Source organism: Macaca nemestrina, chromosome 8 (genome assembly GCF_043159975.1).
Source record: "Macaca nemestrina isolate mMacNem1 chromosome 8, mMacNem.hap1, whole genome shotgun sequence".
In the NCBI taxonomy this organism is placed as follows: domain Eukaryota; kingdom Metazoa; phylum Chordata; class Mammalia; order Primates; family Cercopithecidae; genus Macaca; species Macaca nemestrina.
Window position 1 is genome coordinate 79,145,423 of NC_092132.1, and position 16,308 is coordinate 79,161,730.

Consider the following 16,308-nt stretch of genomic DNA (forward strand, 5'->3'; position numbering starts at 1 on the left):
ACAAGCAAGTCTCAAGTTCAAGAAAAAACAGCATAAGAAAATCACAGAAAATTACAAAAGCATCCCTAGTCCACTCAACTATGAGCTTTATTGTTGGAAATTTCGTTCATTTCTTTTGTGCAATTTACTTCCCAGACCTGGGTACTATTTTTGGCAGCTGCACCAAGCCAACTTCATAGTTAAGGTGAAGATGTGTTTTGTAGTTTTACTAATACTGCAAGTTTTAACATCTCTTCTCTGGATTTCATAACAAGTATTGCTATTTTTTCATGTCTCAAATTCCCACTGTGACAAGTAACAAAACATAAATTTATTGCAATAAATAGAACATGTAAGAATATTTGTGGTGTTGCTTAATCAGCTGGGATTTATGGGGCAACTATTCTGTGCAAGGCACTGTACTAGCTCTGAAACTTGTTATGTAAGAATATTTGTGGTATTGCTTAATCAGCTGGGTTTATGGAGCAACTATTTTGTGCAAGGCACTGGACTAGCCCTGAAACTCTTGTTAATATAAACTCTCTTAATATTAGGTTGGTGGAAAAGTAATTGCTGTTTTGGCCATGAAAAGTAATTGCAAAAATCGCAATTTTGCATCAGTCTCATAATTAATTGGTTTTTAATTGGTTGGTTAAGTTTTTAAGAGACAGTGTGTATTTGTATTTTAAAGTAGTGAAATACAATGAGATCAAATCTGTAAAGTAACAGCAACAGCAATAGTACTGTTGTTCTTGTCAAGAGACTTTGGAAGCAAGGGAAACAGCCAGCTGCAATCTCTGCAATATGTCATCAGCAATTCTTCCCCAAACCCATCTAGATCCTGGTACTATCTAATTTAGTTTTGGATCTTTAGCGGAAATTAATAGCTATAATAATTATAATAATTATGTTAGATTTATAGAACAGCTTTCCTTCCAAGAGCACAAGCCTCTTAGAGCTCTGCAGATGTTCCATAAATACATGTCCCCTAATGGAATCACAATGAGGCCACTTCTAGATGGTCTCAATATTGCTATCAAGCTTTGTGGACTGGACTGACCTGTGCACAATTGAAAAGGGGCTCTTCACATCGTTCCTTTCTAGGAATAAGCTTCCCACAGCGTTGTATCTAGGAAAGGAATTCTATAGCCAATGTGGTTTGGTGAATAAGAAGCCTTTTTTGTTATTTTTTTAAATGAATGGATGATATATAATGCTATCACAATGCTATTCGCAATCAACAAGTGAATGCTGACTATGCGGTAAATACAGAATAAGGAATAGGGAAACATAACCTGAATTTCATCTTTTTTTTCCTCATGTCTCTGAACTTTAAGTCCCTAAAGGCCAGGGTTTTGCCTTGCTTTGTGACTTCCCTTAGAGTAAATACAGTGACAACCTATGTTAGAGGATTTTGTTTTTATTATTACCATCCAAACAATTTTAAGGCAAGACTGTCTGAATTAGGAACTGGGCTATTTTGCAAGATGCCATTTCTATTAATTTTCTATTAAGTTTTTACTAGATATTTTTTCTTTACTTTGTAGAGATCTGGAGCTACAAAGGACCTGTGAAGTGCAAAAATGTGTAAAATGGATGTAATACCAGGATTTAAGGTGTAGAGGGACAGCAGTATGTCTCTTTCAACATCACCATCTGGAATGGATTAGTGTTAATGAGTCACTTAATTCTTAAATTGATACAAAAGCATGGGCACCAACTCCCCTCTCTCATGCTGTGAGCAACTCTCAATCTCACTGGGAAGGACTGACTTGGAAAACCATTTTTCCATAAAACAGTCTGTGATTGATAAACAAGCATTCAGTGCAGCAACCCATTAAACCAAACAAACAAAAACAAGTTTCAGATGGCCTTGATACACGGAAGAGTGGAAGAGTGTTACCTGGTGGACTCCTGCTTGTAGATGTCAATGATATTTTCCACCAGCAGGTTCCTCTGAAGTCCGTATACCCCATGTCTATCCAAAACCACTTCATGTCTACAGGATGGGCAGCGGAATCGGCCCCCTGATGCCATGGTGGTGCCTCCTCTTGTGGGCAAATACGGGTTAGAGGCCTGTTCTTGCCAAGTAAGAAAAAAGGAATTGGGTAATGCCACAAGTAGCTTCTCCGAGACTTGTTTTCACTCTCTGCTACTACAAACAACATGAACTTCTACTTTAAGCTTGCCATAAGATCATCCCTCAGGGCTTTCTCAGCAAGTGGTCCTGAAACACAGGGTCAGACCTTATCCACAGTCATATGCGAACATACCACTGTCTACATAAGATATTTTTCCATTCAACATTTTCAGAACCAAAAGTTCCAGCCAGAAACTCCACATTAAAGTCTTCAGCAATTACTTATTTATAGTTTTGAAACACATTAAATGGTTTGATTTTTAAAAATATATGATTCTTAGTATTAAAATAAAACTAGATTTGGGAGTAAAGAGGACACAAACCAAATCGTTAAAAGAAACATGTTTTTCTTGAAAGTAAATGCAACTTTATAAAGTTTTGTTTGTTTGTTTTTCTTTTTTTGAGACAGAGTTTCACTCCGTTGCCCAGGCTGGAGTGCAATGGCACAATCTCAGCTCACTGCAACCTCCACCTCCTGGGTTCAAGCAATTCTCCTGCCTCAGCCTCCCAAGTACCTGAGATTATAGGTGCCCGCCACCATGCCCAGCTAATTTTTTTTTTTTTTTGTATTTTTAGTGGAGATGGGGTTTCGCCATGTTAGCCAGCCTCGTCTCGAGTGCCTGACCTCAGGTGATCCACTGGCCTTGGCCTCCCAAAGTGCTGGGATTACAGGTGTGAGCCACCGCGCCTGGCAACCTTATAAAGTTTTTTAAAGCATTTCACCTCAATGTTAAGCACTTGATTCCAAGAGAAGGGAATCTTTTCCACCCCCTCCCCCCAACCAAATTCCAAACAAACCTACCTGGAAAATATCACTGGCACATTTCCTACACAGGTTGTGCTGACAGGGGAGAATGACCACGGGTTTCGTGAACATCTCTAAGCAGATGGGACAGATGAGTTGCTTCTCTAAGTTATCCATGGTCTGCTGCTCTTTGGAAAAAGACTTGTAATTCAGAGATGCGCTCATCTCCTCGCTGTCCCCAAGTGTGCTGCCAGGGAAGGGTGCTGCAAGTGGCTCCAGCAAGTGTTTCCTGGATATTATTCCAGGGATTGTGTGATCAAGTGTCCTTTACGTTTCCCTCGGTGGAGGACATTGTTTCAGGCCCTGGTTTGGAGTGGGTGCCGGAGCTGTTTTTAGCAACCTGCAGTCACGTGATGTGGGCTGACTTGTCCATATAAGCCAGTGACAGGAGGATGGATCCTGACAGGTGACGAGCAGGAGTCAACATTCTTGCCCCAGGGAGTGAAGAGAGTGGGTGGGAAGGAGGATTACAAACCCCATTTAGACAGGGTTGTGAAGAGAAGGAGGTCAAAGCTGACAGTTGTCAACAACAAATGCAAATGTGCATGCCTAGCCACTGAACCATGCCCTCTGTGAACACTCACTGAGAATTTGGTGACAGTTTCTCCAGGAAGGGGCAGAACGCAGCACAGAGTCTGACTGTGTAACTAATGCCAGCCCTGTCTTGAGAGTGTAGGAACTGAGTCACCAAAAGTAGCCTAATAGAGCCTTCTTAGGTGAAAATGAACAAAACATGTCTTGAAAATTGTTATCCAGGCTTCACAAGGGCAATCATCAAAAAGACTTTCTTAATGTTAAGTATTTCATCTTTGTCAGCTGGGGTTGTGGTCTTTGAAAAATTACAATTTAAAAGCTAAATTCAAATATTCACCACAGAGGTATCCACCTCATAAATAAATAAATACATGCATAAATAAAAATTCAAAACCAGTGGATGATCTAATTATTTGGGAAAAAAGTTATATGATAAAACAACTCTAGTATGCTGTCTGCTCTTCCGCATTGCTTTCCTCTTCCTTGGCCCTCTTTCCTCCTATGCTGCCCCGCCTCCTACACACACCCAAAAACACAAAGCAAATTTGATGGTCTTTTACTGATTATTTAAATTCTTAAATTATATAATAGTTTGCAACAATAATCAGTAATGAGGTAGCAACTGGCAGGGGCCTGGGGGTGGCAAATCTATTATTTCATTTTGTCATCCCTTGGGGCACAGTTACCAGTGCCATTGACAAGTGAAGTATAAATGGAGTCCTTTTTCCATACCTGCATTTCATCTGCCTCCAAAATAACTATACGCCCTTGCATTTCCCCTTCCTCCAAGGTGACTTTTTAAACCATAGTTTCCCTGGTAATTTCTAATATTCTTGGTCTGCTCTTGAGTCAAAAACATTGATTCTGACATTCATCGGGATTTTGTGAAGCGACAATTTAACCAATATATATTGTATTTAAAAAATTTTAAATCAGATCAAAAATGAAAAAGAAATCCATGTCTGTTTATATGTGATAAATTTTGGCTTTCTTTCTCCTTGATTTTAAAAACCTGGGACAATGAACACATTTTGTTAACATATCCCTGGTGTGAATTAGATTACCAGTGAAGTGTAGGTCAGTGTGACTGGTTATGTGTGGTCTTAGTGCTGTGTGCACAGAGAGCTTATTGAGAATCTAACAAGCTCTATTAATTAATAATAAGTTATATGTATTCATAAACATATCGGGGATCTTTAGAGAATTATCTTAGTCCTTTCAATATTTATTTAGCAACTACAGTGAGGACAGGAACTGGTAAAATTTTTTTACTGAATTACTTCGGTTCACCCCGCCTAGACAGTTAATTGTGTTTATCAATTCATGGGCTGTGGAAGGGAGGTCTGAATACAATATGTGAGATATTTTCTAGGAAAGATTAAGTTTCTACTGCCAAAGACCTTGCAATCTAAGTAAAAGCACTTAAACTAATCATGTACATTGCAGCAGAGTCTTTTCTTGTAGAAGGAATTCATTCCTTCAAAATACATTCATTGGATATGTGTAGTGTGTCTCCATTGTGTGAGGCTCTGGGGATTGAAAGATGAAGAAGACGTAGGTCATTGTCCTCAAGGAGCCCAGTCTAAGAGTGGAGATGAGACGTGCACACACACAACATAGTACAAAATAAAATGTGATAAAGAGTCTAAGCCAAAAAGTACCTGAGACAGGTCTCAATCGAGAAAGTTAACGGCGCGTGCCAGGAGGCAGGTCTGTGCCTTTCTCCAGAGAAGATTTCGGAGGCTTTAATATTTAAAGGGAAAAGGATGGATATTGGGGAAAGAGAAAAAAATTTCTCAGTTGTGGGTATAGATAAGAGGCAAACGGTTGCATTCTTTCGAGTCTTTGATCAGTCTTTCACCAAATACATAATTTACATGTTGGCGCTGGGCGGTAGGTAGAGGAATAATAGTCTTTGTCTTCCTCTAGCTCAGTGAGTCTGCATTTTTACATCAGAGGAAGAAAGCAGATATGCATTTGTCTCAGGTAAGCAGAGAGATGACTTAGAGTTCTGTCCTTTGTACCACGCCTGTGAAGATAAGCTGTCAGTTTACACTGTCAGGGTAAAATTCAACAAAACTGTTTTAAGGTAAAGATATTGGGGCCTGTAAGGAATTTCCCAGGGTGCAAATTGTAAGGGAGGTATGTAGCTTTTAAATCTTTGTAGCTATTTTATTTAGGAATAATGTGGGAGGCAGGTTTGCCTGACGCAGTTCCCAGCTTGACTTTTCCCTTTGGCTTATGATTTTGGGGTCCCAAGATTTATTTTCCTTTCACAACAGCTACAGCAATTCAGGGTCGGAGGAATCAGAAGGGCTTCATGGGTGGGGTTAGTGTTTGAACTGCTGCACCGAGGATCTCAGAGGGATGGACGTGTAGTTAGGTGAGGCATGGCTGGGGCTTTCCAAGAGAAGGCACAGAAGCAGCAACATGGGCATGCACAGGCGTGCAGGGGATCTCCGAGCCACAGTGACTTGAGCTGGAGTGCAGGCATGCTGCTAAAGCATTGGCTGGCCATGGATACTGCGTTAAAGAGTTTTTAACACTTAATAAATTAAGCAGCAGGAAGTCGTTAAAAGTTTCTCACTTCCGTGAGGGCAGCGGTTGGTTAGATTGATCTTTCAGTGAGAATTGGGTTAGATTAGCATGAAGGTGACTGGCTAAAGACCAGATCAGAGGCTGTTGCCAATAGTCCAGGTGAGAGGTCGGGAAGCCCTGGCACAGGTCATGGCAGTGGGGAAGGAAAGAAGGAAATGATCCCTGGGGCTGCTATGAAAGTAGAATCCACAGAGATGACTCAGATGCGTGAGCCTGAGTGACCGATGATGTAGTGAGAGGCTGCAGAGTGAGTCAGAGACAGTCAGGCTTTCTCCCAACTTCTGCATCTACCTCGCTTTGTGGTCTTGGAAGGTGACCTCACCTAGGAGGATTTCAGTTCTGCCCTCTATAAGTGAGTGGGGTTCATAACCTAGCTTAGCAGTATTCGTAGAAAAAAACAAAAACCTCTGAAACAGTATTTTCTTTTAAGAGACCGAGAGTCACTCTGTTGCCCAAACTGGAGTGTAGTGGCGCAGTCATAGCTCACTGAAACCTCAAAGTCCTGAGCTCAAGCAATCCCCCCACCTCAGCCCCCTGAGTAGCTGGGACTACAGGTGTGCACCACTAGGCCCAGCTAATTTTTTAATTTTTTTGCAGAGACAAGGGTCTTGCTATGTTGCCCAGGCTTGAACTCCTGGCTTCAAGCCATCCTCCTGCCATGGCCTCCCAAAGCTCTGGGATTACAGAGCTGATCTCTATCTTCCTTTCTCTGTCTTTTTTTTTCTCTCTGTTCTTTCTTGCTCCCTGCCTTTTACTTTTTCTTAGAACTGTCCCTGGAGGCGACACAGGAAACCAGCATGAATCCCACAGGACTAAGAGCTCAGGTGATGAATGTCAATGAAAAAGAGTAAAACTCTGTAAAACATTTGAAAAGATTTACTCTGAGCCAAATATAAGAACCATGACCTGTGACAACCCCAGGAAGTCCTGAGAACAGGTGCCCAAAGTGGTCAGGCTACAGTTTAGTTTTATAAGTTTCAGGGAGACATAAGACATCAATCAATATATGTGGGGGTATACATTCATTTGGTCTGAAATATGGGACAGCTCGAAGTAGGGGCTTCCAGGTCATACATACGTAGATTCGAAGATTTTCTGATTGGCAGTTGGTTAAAAGAGCTAAGATATCACCTAAGGACCTGTAATTTACAGTAAGGTATGTCTGGGTTTAGATAAGGGGTTGTGGACACCAAGGTTCTTGTGCAGAAGATACTTCCAACTAGCAGGCTTCAGAGAGAGTAGAAGTTAAATCAGTTAAATCTCTCCTGGATCAGGGAAAAGACCTGGAAAAGGAAGGGATTCTCTACAGAATATAGATTTTCCTCACAAGAGACAGTGTTGCAGGGCCATTTCAAAATATTTCAAAGAAATGTATTTTGGGGGAAAATACTTTAATTTCTTTCAGGGCCTGCTATCTGTCATATGATGCTATACTAGCGTCAGATTGGAATTTGGTATCTTATTGCTACAAAGAGTCTGTTTTTTCAGTCTTAAGATCTCTGTTTTAGTGTTAATGCTGGACAGCTGAGCCTGAATTCTAAAAGAGGCTAGAAGGAGGCATGTGTGACTCTATCTTCCCATGATGGCCTGAAATCATTTTTTAGGTTTACTTTGGAACGACCTTGGCCGAGAAGGGGCATCCATCAGTGAGTTGGGGGGCTTAGAATTATATTTTTGGTTACCAAAATATACCCTGAAAATCTGAGACAGGTCTCAGTTAATTTAGAAAGTTAATTTTGCCAAGGTTGAGGATGCACGCCTGTGACACAGCCTCAGGAGGTCCTAACAATGTGTGCCCAAGGTGATCAGAGCACAGTTTGTTTTTATACATTCTATGGAGACATGACACATCAATCAACATATGCAAGATGAACATTGGCTTGGTCTGGACAGCTCAAAGCAAAGGTGGAAGATTTGAAGCGGGGAGGAGGATTCCAGGTCATAGGTAGAAAAGAGAAAAATGGTTGCATTCTCTTCAGTTTCTAATTAGCCTCTTCATTTATGCATTTATCTCAGTGAGCAGAGGGGCGACTTTGAATAGAATGAGAGGCAGATTGGCCCTAAACAGTTCCCAGCTTGACTTTTCCCTTTAGCTTAGTGATTTGGGGTCCCCAAGATTTATTTTCCCTTCACAACATGGATAATTACCACCTTCCTCTCTGCGTTCTCTTTTCTTCATTTCTTGCTCCTCCCTGCTCTCAGACACCAGTCCATGGGGTGGGTGTTTGAGCTGGAAGTGGGACACAGGAGGGAGTGCTCTGCTCTAAGGAGAAATCAGAACATTTTGTTTACTCCCAAATCATTCACAGGGTTCAGGAGATAGGGGAAATTCTGGACCTGAATCAGAATTTAAGTCATCTTCAGGCTCCGGGATTTGGAGTGGACCTGAGCCTGTGCTGGACATGAAAACCAGCTGATAAAAGAAAAAATTTAGACAAATTGAAATGAACAAAATTTAATTGAGCAAAGGATGATTCACAAATGAGGCAGCCCTCAGAACCAGAATAGGTTTAGAGATTGAAGGGCTGCCCCATGGTTGGGTAGGATTTATGGACCGAGAAAAGGAAGTGATGTACAGAAAGCAGAAGTGGGGCACAGAGTTAGGTGGACTGGTGACAGCTCAGCGTTTGCCTTACTTGAACCTGGTTTAACAGCTGACCACCTGGGATTGGCTGAGACTCAGCGACCTGTTACATGAGCACGTTACAGTCTGTTTAGACACCCAGCTGGGCGACAGTTCACTATGTACAAGAAACCTTTAGGTGAAACCTAAAATATATATGAAGGTAGCTTTAGGTCAAACTTAATTTAACAAAGCGTAGTCTCCTGAAGGTATTTTGGTTTATATAGAAGGAGTGCACTGCTTCCCCCACGTCCACCCCTACTCTCACCACACATATCAGGACAGAGGCTAGAAACTGATCGGGAGCAATTACACAGGGAGCTGCCATGGTTGGAAGCCCTAGTTGCCCCTCATTTCTGAGTCCCACCAGCCTGGGGCTGGAGTATGTTTAGACACATTGAAAAACTGAAGCAAAGTTACCACCACCCTCCCCTCTTTCAACAGTTTTCTGGTCTCCCAGATACATCTGGGGAAATTAGATGGGTCCCTAGGAACCTGAGTGTGCACCCAACGGTGGATGTGACGCTGAAGAGTAACAACAGAAAAAGAAGGCTTTTGACCTCTTTCAACCTGTAGCTGCCGGGCCAAATGGAACCAGGCATTTTCAGGGGCCAGGGCCCAGGAATGAGATGTAGATCTGCAGTGGAATTCTTACATGACCTAAATGGAGTTAGGCCAAATTTCACAAGTAAAGGGCATGGTCTGTCCTCACTTAAGACACTAGCAGCGAACTCTGGGGTTCCCAGATCCTGTACTTCTGACCAACTGGCTACAAATTTGGGGGTTCCCACTACCTCCTTGGTTTGGTAGAATGACTCACAGAACTCAGGAAAACATATTTATGATTACAGTTTTATTAGAGCCAAAAAGAATACAAATTAAGACTAGCCAAAAGAAGAAATTCATAGGGGCAAGGTTGCAGGGTGTCCCAGATGTGAACTTCCATGTCCTCTCCCAGTGGAGTCAGGATGCATCACCCTCCTGGCACATGAATGTGTAACAATGCACACAGAGTGCTGTTAACCAGGGAAGGTCACCCGAGCTTCTGTGTCCAGAGTTCTTATGGGGGCTTCATTATGGAGGCATGATTGATGGAATCATTAGCTATGTGACTGATCTCAATCTTCAGCTTTCTCCTTGCCTCCCTGGAGGTTGGGCTGACATCATGTGGCTCAAAGCCCCAAGATTCGCATCTCATGGTTGTTCTTTCTGACATGGCCGGCCCCCATCCTCAGTTATCTCATTAGCATAAACTATCAGGGCCCACGATGAATAACAAAGGCATGTCTGTCACTTGAGAAATTCTAAGGATTTAGAGGCTCCCACTCAGGGACTTGGGACAAAGACCAGCTAAGTTCTTTATTATACAGTAAGAGCTCAGTGTGTTTTTCATCTAGGGAAGACAGGAAGGGATGCTAAAATTATTTTTACTACTATACTACTACAACAAATATGATAAATATGTACTGAGTACCCATTACTTCATATCATAGCTCCCTGTCTCTGGTATTATTATCTCCACTGAGTCAACTGTGGCTGAGCAAGTTAAGTAGTTGCCTTGAGTCACATGGCTGCTGAAACTGTGATGCAGACTAAGAGACACATCTTTTGAGTACAGAGCCCATGACCTCACCTACTAAACTGCACCACACCCATGCTTTAGAAGGGCACTGTCCATAACAATTTCCACTAATTATGGAAATGTTCTATATCTGTAGTGTCCAATCTCTAACCACTTGTGGTTCTTGAGTACTTGGAATGTGCACAGTGCAGCTCTGAAACTAAATTTTAAACTGTATTAATGTAAACTTATATTTAAATGTCCACATGTGGATAGTGGTTATTATAGTAGACAACCAGTCCTAGAACACGAGATATAAAAAAATATTGGGGGCAAATTCAAATGCATATGAAGGACTCTCCAACAAGAACTGGGTCACTGTCTTTTGGTGATTTTGTACTCTCTGGCTAGAGTGATGTGAATCTCTACTCGCCCCAGTGTGGTCAGAAGAGCAGCACCGATTCTTCATTGTAACTGTCAAAATAGGTCAGAGCATTCTGTGAACAGGAGACATTAGAAAATCCCAAAGAATCCTGAACATTCCAGAACATCCTCAGCATTTCATTTACCCACGTTCTGTTTTGTGTCTTTGGTGCAGGTAATTGCAATTCCAGGTACTTGAAAATAATCCAGCCTTAGTTTAAGGAGCCATTTGTTCATCAAACAGAACAGAGAATTTATGGTTAGATGGAGGGTACAGCTAAAAGAAAATAAAAAACAGATATGGTTTGAAGCAAAACAGTGAGCAGAGAGAGTGCAGTCCTGATGAAAGAGAAAACAAGAGGAGTTGGAAGACGGATCTCACTCCTGGCTCAGCCTCTAAGGTAGAAAGGAAGTATTCTTGCTTTCTTGTGCCCACTGGAAGTGAGAAAGGGGGTGACTGACTAAAGAATTAAAACAGGGAAAGAACATCAGATGATGTGAATGTGAAGGCAGAGAGTTGGTGATTGCTGAAGAAGGAAGTTTAGTTGGGCTGGAGCACTAGGGCACCAGTGGACCAAGACTTTCAGGTCAACTCCAGCACCAATATAATCTGAGAATTATTTTAATCCCATGCCAAAACAAAGGCCAACACTTAATCTTGTGCAAACCAGGTCCTCTTAAACTAAGCCAGTGAGGCTGTTAATTCTTTCTTGCAATATTCACACATGCATGCCTACATCCGTCCGTCCATCCATCCATCCCTCCATCCATCCATCCATCCCTCCCTCCCTCCCTCCCTCCCTTTTTTAGTGAGAACTCCACTCATGACCAGTGGAGAGAAGGCCACACTTCATTTGGGATTTCAATGAGCTGGTGTTCCAAGCACCAGGCTCAGTTATCAGTCCTGCCAGATATAACCCATCTGACCACAGAAGACATAATGTTATTTCCTTTGGTATCCTAGAGCTCAGGGTGTGGCCCAAATAAAGCACTGTCTAACCATTATTTGGCTTAGAAATTTCCCTCCATGTAACAACTTTAAAAGTTATTCCAAAAAATATAACCCAGAACTCTCTTTCCTTACAAAGATTCTTGCCATCCCTTTGCACTGAGGACTTGACCCATGACATCTACAAAATACTTCATGTTTTCCCTCTGCCTGTGTCATCAGTCTTTTCTATTTAGCTGTCTACCTGGCAATTAGTAGCTTGGATAAGTGATTTAAAAAAAATTTTTTTTTTTTTTGAGACGGAGTCTCGCTTTGTCACCCAGGCTGGAGTGCAGTGGTGCGATCTCGGCTCACTGCAAGCTCCGCCTCCCGGGTTCACGTCATTCTCCTGCCTCAGCCTCCGAGTAGTTGGGACTACAGGCCGCGCACCACCACGCCTGGCTAATTTTTTTGTATTTTTAGTAGAGACGGGGTTTCACAGTGTTAGCCAGGATGGTCTCGACCTCCTGACCTCGTGATCCGCCTGCCTCGGCCTCCCAAAGTGCTGGGATTACAGGCGTGAGCCATCGCGCCCCGCGTGATTTTTAAATTTTTAATGAAAAGAAACATCTTACAAAATCTAAAATCAAAGAGAAATGAACTTGAAAAGCACTTAACAGCAGCTAACACTGTGGCATTTCTTTCATTAGATGGTTTGCCAACTTCTGCTTGAAATCTTTTGTTCATTTGATAATCACTCCTTCTTCAAATCTGTTGTTTATAAATTTTACTTCATCATAAAGATCTCTGAGGAAACGTCAGAAAAATGAACATATTTTACTTTCCCCTGAACACTTCTTGGAAATAAGAAACACTCATTATATATGTGCCAGAAATAAGCAGCGACAGTCCCAACAAGTAGCGAATACTTTAGCCCAAGGTCTTCCCAATGGCCTATGTCTGAACTCCACACGTTTGCTCCACCCTCCCCACCCAGCCCCAGCCCCACTTCTCCTCCACCTCAGCCTCCTAACTGATTTCTCTGAATTCACTCTTGCCTTCTGCAATCCACTTCTCACAAGTCACCCCTTATTTAAATCCTATTAATGGTCACATCACCTCTAGGATAAAGGTATTAATCCTCACTGTGGTCCCAAGACCTGATGTGATCTGGCCCTTGCCTATCTCTCTGACTTGCACTGTCCAAAGACATAAGATGTATGTGACAAATATGTTCCATATACATGATTTTAAATTTTGTAATAGCCACATTTAAAAAATCTAAAAATAAATAAAAATAATATTATTTTACTTAACCCCAGAACATCTAAAATATTATCATTTCAACATGTAACCAATACTGTTTAAAAGTGAGATGTGCACACACAGACAGTTTTCCCTCTTCCTTTCCTATATGGAGATCTTCTACTTCATTTCCTTTGCTTTATTGCCCTGATGAGAGCTGAAAACACCCTTGCCTTGGTCTTGGTCTTAGGAGGAAAGCACTGTTCTTTAATATTAAGCATAACATAAGCTGCATGTGTTTCACTTATGTCCTTTATCAGGTTGAATGAGTTCCCTTCCCCTCTAAATTTGGTGACAGTTTTTAAAAGCAGGAATGGATGTTGAATTTGGTCAAATGATTTTTCTGCATCTGCTCAGATGATCACATGGTTTTTTTTCTTTAATCTGTTTAATGTTATGAATTTGAATGTTGAGCCAGTCTTGTATTCCTGGGATAAATCTCACTTAGTCATAACGTATTTTCCTTTTTATATGTTGTTGGATTTACTTGGCTAAAATTTTGTTGAGAATTTTTGCATCTATATTCATAAGCTATATTGGTCTGTAGTTTTCTTTTTCTGTAATGTCTTTGCCTAATTTTGGTGTCAGAGACTACATAGAATGAGTTGGAAAGTACTCCTTTTTCATCATTTTTTTTGGAAAAATTTGTATATAATTGGTATTTTTTTTCTTCCTTAACTCTTTGGTAGAATTCAGTACTGAAGCCATTTGGGCCTGGTGTTCTCTTTATGAGAGAAATAAGTTACAACATGTAAAGTACCTAGAGCTGTGCTCGGCTTGTAGGAAGTGCTGGGTTGATGTCAGCTGTTAATTTTTTTAAAGTCATCCCTAGTTCCAATTTAAAAATATTGTTTATTTCAGAAAACTTAGAAAATAGTTTAAAATTTTAAGGAAAATATATCACAGTAATCATACTACCAAAGATCATTATTGTTGTTAACATTTTAATGCATGTTTCCAGTCTTTTTTTTTTCTTTTTCTTCTTCTTTTTTTTTTTTGAGACGGGGTCTCCCTCTGTCACCCAAGCTGGAGTGCAGTGGTGCAATCACTGCTCACTGCAGCCTTGACCTCTCAGGTTCAAGAGATCTTCCTACCTTACCCTCCCGAGCAGCTGGGATCACAGGTACATGCCACCGCATACAGCTAATTTTTGTATTTTTTTTAGAGACAGGGTTTCACCATGTTGCCCAGGCTGGTCTCGAACTCCTGACTTCAAGGGATCTGTTTGTCTGGGCCTCTCAAAGTGCTGGGATTATAGGCATGAGCCCCCATGCCAGCCTGTTTCTAGTCTTTTCTATAAATAACTTATGCTTGTTTATATTGCTCTATACCTACTTTATTTCTAAGCATGATTATTAACATTTCCCATGTCAATGTAAGTTCTTAATAAATACAATTCTGAGGGCTATATATATTTCATTACACGGCCACACCATAATATATCTAACCATCATATTGTATTTTTAGCATTGTTCTTCCTACTTTCCCTACACAGTAGATCCAAGCACCTCTTTCCAAGCACTTCCATATATATTTATATAAACACATATACAAACCCTTAGACTAATTCCCCCAGGCCTTCACTGTATGATGCTATGCTTGCCAGGCCTCCAGGTGCTGAAATGTGTCGAATCTCTGCAGTTTGCCAGGGAAATGACACTTTATGTTTCTGTTTCTTCCTTCCTTGCACACTGATAACAGCTAATGTTTATTTTGTGTTTACTATGTGCCAGGCACTGTACTAAGGCTTTTACATGTTATATCTTAATTAAAAGTAGGTATTATTATTATATCCCTATTTGAGAAACAAAGACACTGAAGCACCGAAATGTCAAGCAACCTGCCTGTGGTCATACAGTTAGAAGTAGCAAAGCCAAGAAAGGCCATCAGGTTTCACAGTCTGCCTAACCACTATGCATTACTGCTTCCTGATTGATACCTTTGAGCTTTGTATGTGAATTCCATTCCCAGTTTGGGTTGCTGACTCTGAGATATCCTTTGAGTTCTGGCCCAGGTCACCTCCCGCAAACGTGTGTCCTCCACTGGGTTTTGGGTGCATTACTTGCTATTCCTTTGACTTATTACTTACTTCTTGCTCTTTCGGTCACTTAAAGTTTCACTGCCAGTTCCTCCCCTCAGCCAGCTAGAACGCCCATAATCCCAAACTAGAAACTGGGACATGGCATCTGATAAAAGAATTCTTTTTCTTACTTTGTGAATTTGTTTTTTTGAACATCATGATGTTATATTTCAAGTAATTTACAACACATTCAATTGAAAGACTATTGAAAATAATAAAACGAGGTAAAAATGGAGACCACTCTAGAAAATGAAAGACAGCAATAAACCATAGCATGTTGTATACACTGGTAACAAAAGTATACAGGTTGCCTAGGACCCTGAAGAAATATCATTTATTTGCTGCACTCCTCACAAAGGATAATACTGTATTTCTGCTTTTGTGTGGAAGATTTGTGTTTTGTCTTGTAAGAACTGCGGGGTGGCTTCAACAGCTTTTTTTCTAGAAAATTAGGATAGGGAGATTTTATTACCAGAAAAGTCTTTGTGTTCTGTTTTATCTCTGAATCTTTCAGTGAGTGTGTGGATGTGTGTTTGGGTTTTACTCGTTTTGTTTTTGTCTTGTCTTTGCTTAACAAAATTACGCTCAAGGACTGCCCTAGATAAAATTTTTATCCAATTAATTCTCTCTCATCGCTGGTCTCTAGTCAATTCTGCACAGTTACTTCCACTGGAGGACAATGACATAAGAACCTCCTCCAACGGCAGCCCCTGTGTCCAGGGACTTTATCCACTCACCTCCCCAGGGCTACCTTTTGCCTTATCCATCCCCCTCGGATCTGTCCTCTGTCCGGAGCCAGGCAGCCCGCCCGGGGCCGAACAGTTCCTGCTTCCCCGGCTGAGCAAACGTTCAAAGTAATCAGTGTCCGTTTCCAAGTTCTCTGTTTCTTGTTTTGTTTTCCCTGAGGGTCTCCCCGAACGATGGGCAGCTTAGCCTCAGATGAGTCCCTGGAAATGCAGACATCTTATCACAAATCATAAAGGATTTTGAGGGATAATACATGTGACGGCAATCTGTCTCCATTTTGAAGGAGAAATAATTGTATTTCGTGAATTTCCCCCAACTAAATGGGTCTAGAAATTTAAAGCTAGAAGGATAAACTGCTAGCACCCACCACTCCTTGTCTGGGAAGTTTTAGAGTGGTAACCTGGAGCTCGCCCTACTCTTCAGTTGACTTCGTCTGACTTCGTCTGACTTTTCAGCTCTAGTTTGGGCTGAGAGAATCGAAAGAAAAACCGTACGGGACAGGAAAGAAAACTGGAGGATGCGGGCATCGATCCCGCTACCTCTCGCATGCTAAGCGAGCGCTCTACCATTTGAGCTAATCCCCCA

General features: G+C 41.3%; 1 protein-coding gene and 1 non-coding gene across 6 annotated transcripts in view; both read right to left on the reverse strand.

Annotated features, from left to right (window-relative positions):
* Window positions 1-3,306, reverse strand: part of LOC105482188 (tripartite motif containing 55) — a 50,973-nt gene extending 47,667 nt beyond the window's left edge. For 2 of the 5 annotated variants that reach the window (XM_011742191.2, XM_011742188.2), the window contains exons 1-2: window positions 2,922-3,304; window positions 1,883-2,055 (exon numbers count right to left, since the gene is read on the reverse strand). In XM_011742191.2, the coding sequence (XP_011740493.1) occupies window positions 1,883-2,055; window positions 2,922-3,089 (341 nt within the window). In that variant the 5' untranslated portion in view covers window positions 3,090-3,304. Of the gene's footprint in view, window positions 1-1,882; window positions 2,056-2,921 lie in introns of all 5 variants that reach the window. The other 3 variants (XM_011742189.2, XM_011742190.2, XM_011742192.2) reach the window with 3 other exon arrangements.
* Window positions 3,307-16,234: 12,928 nt separating this feature from the next.
* Window positions 16,235-16,307, reverse strand: TRNAA-AGC (transfer RNA alanine (anticodon AGC)). The gene has a single exon. It is a non-coding gene; the product is annotated as a tRNA-Ala (tRNA).
* Between the last annotated feature and the right edge of the window lies 1 nt (window position 16,308).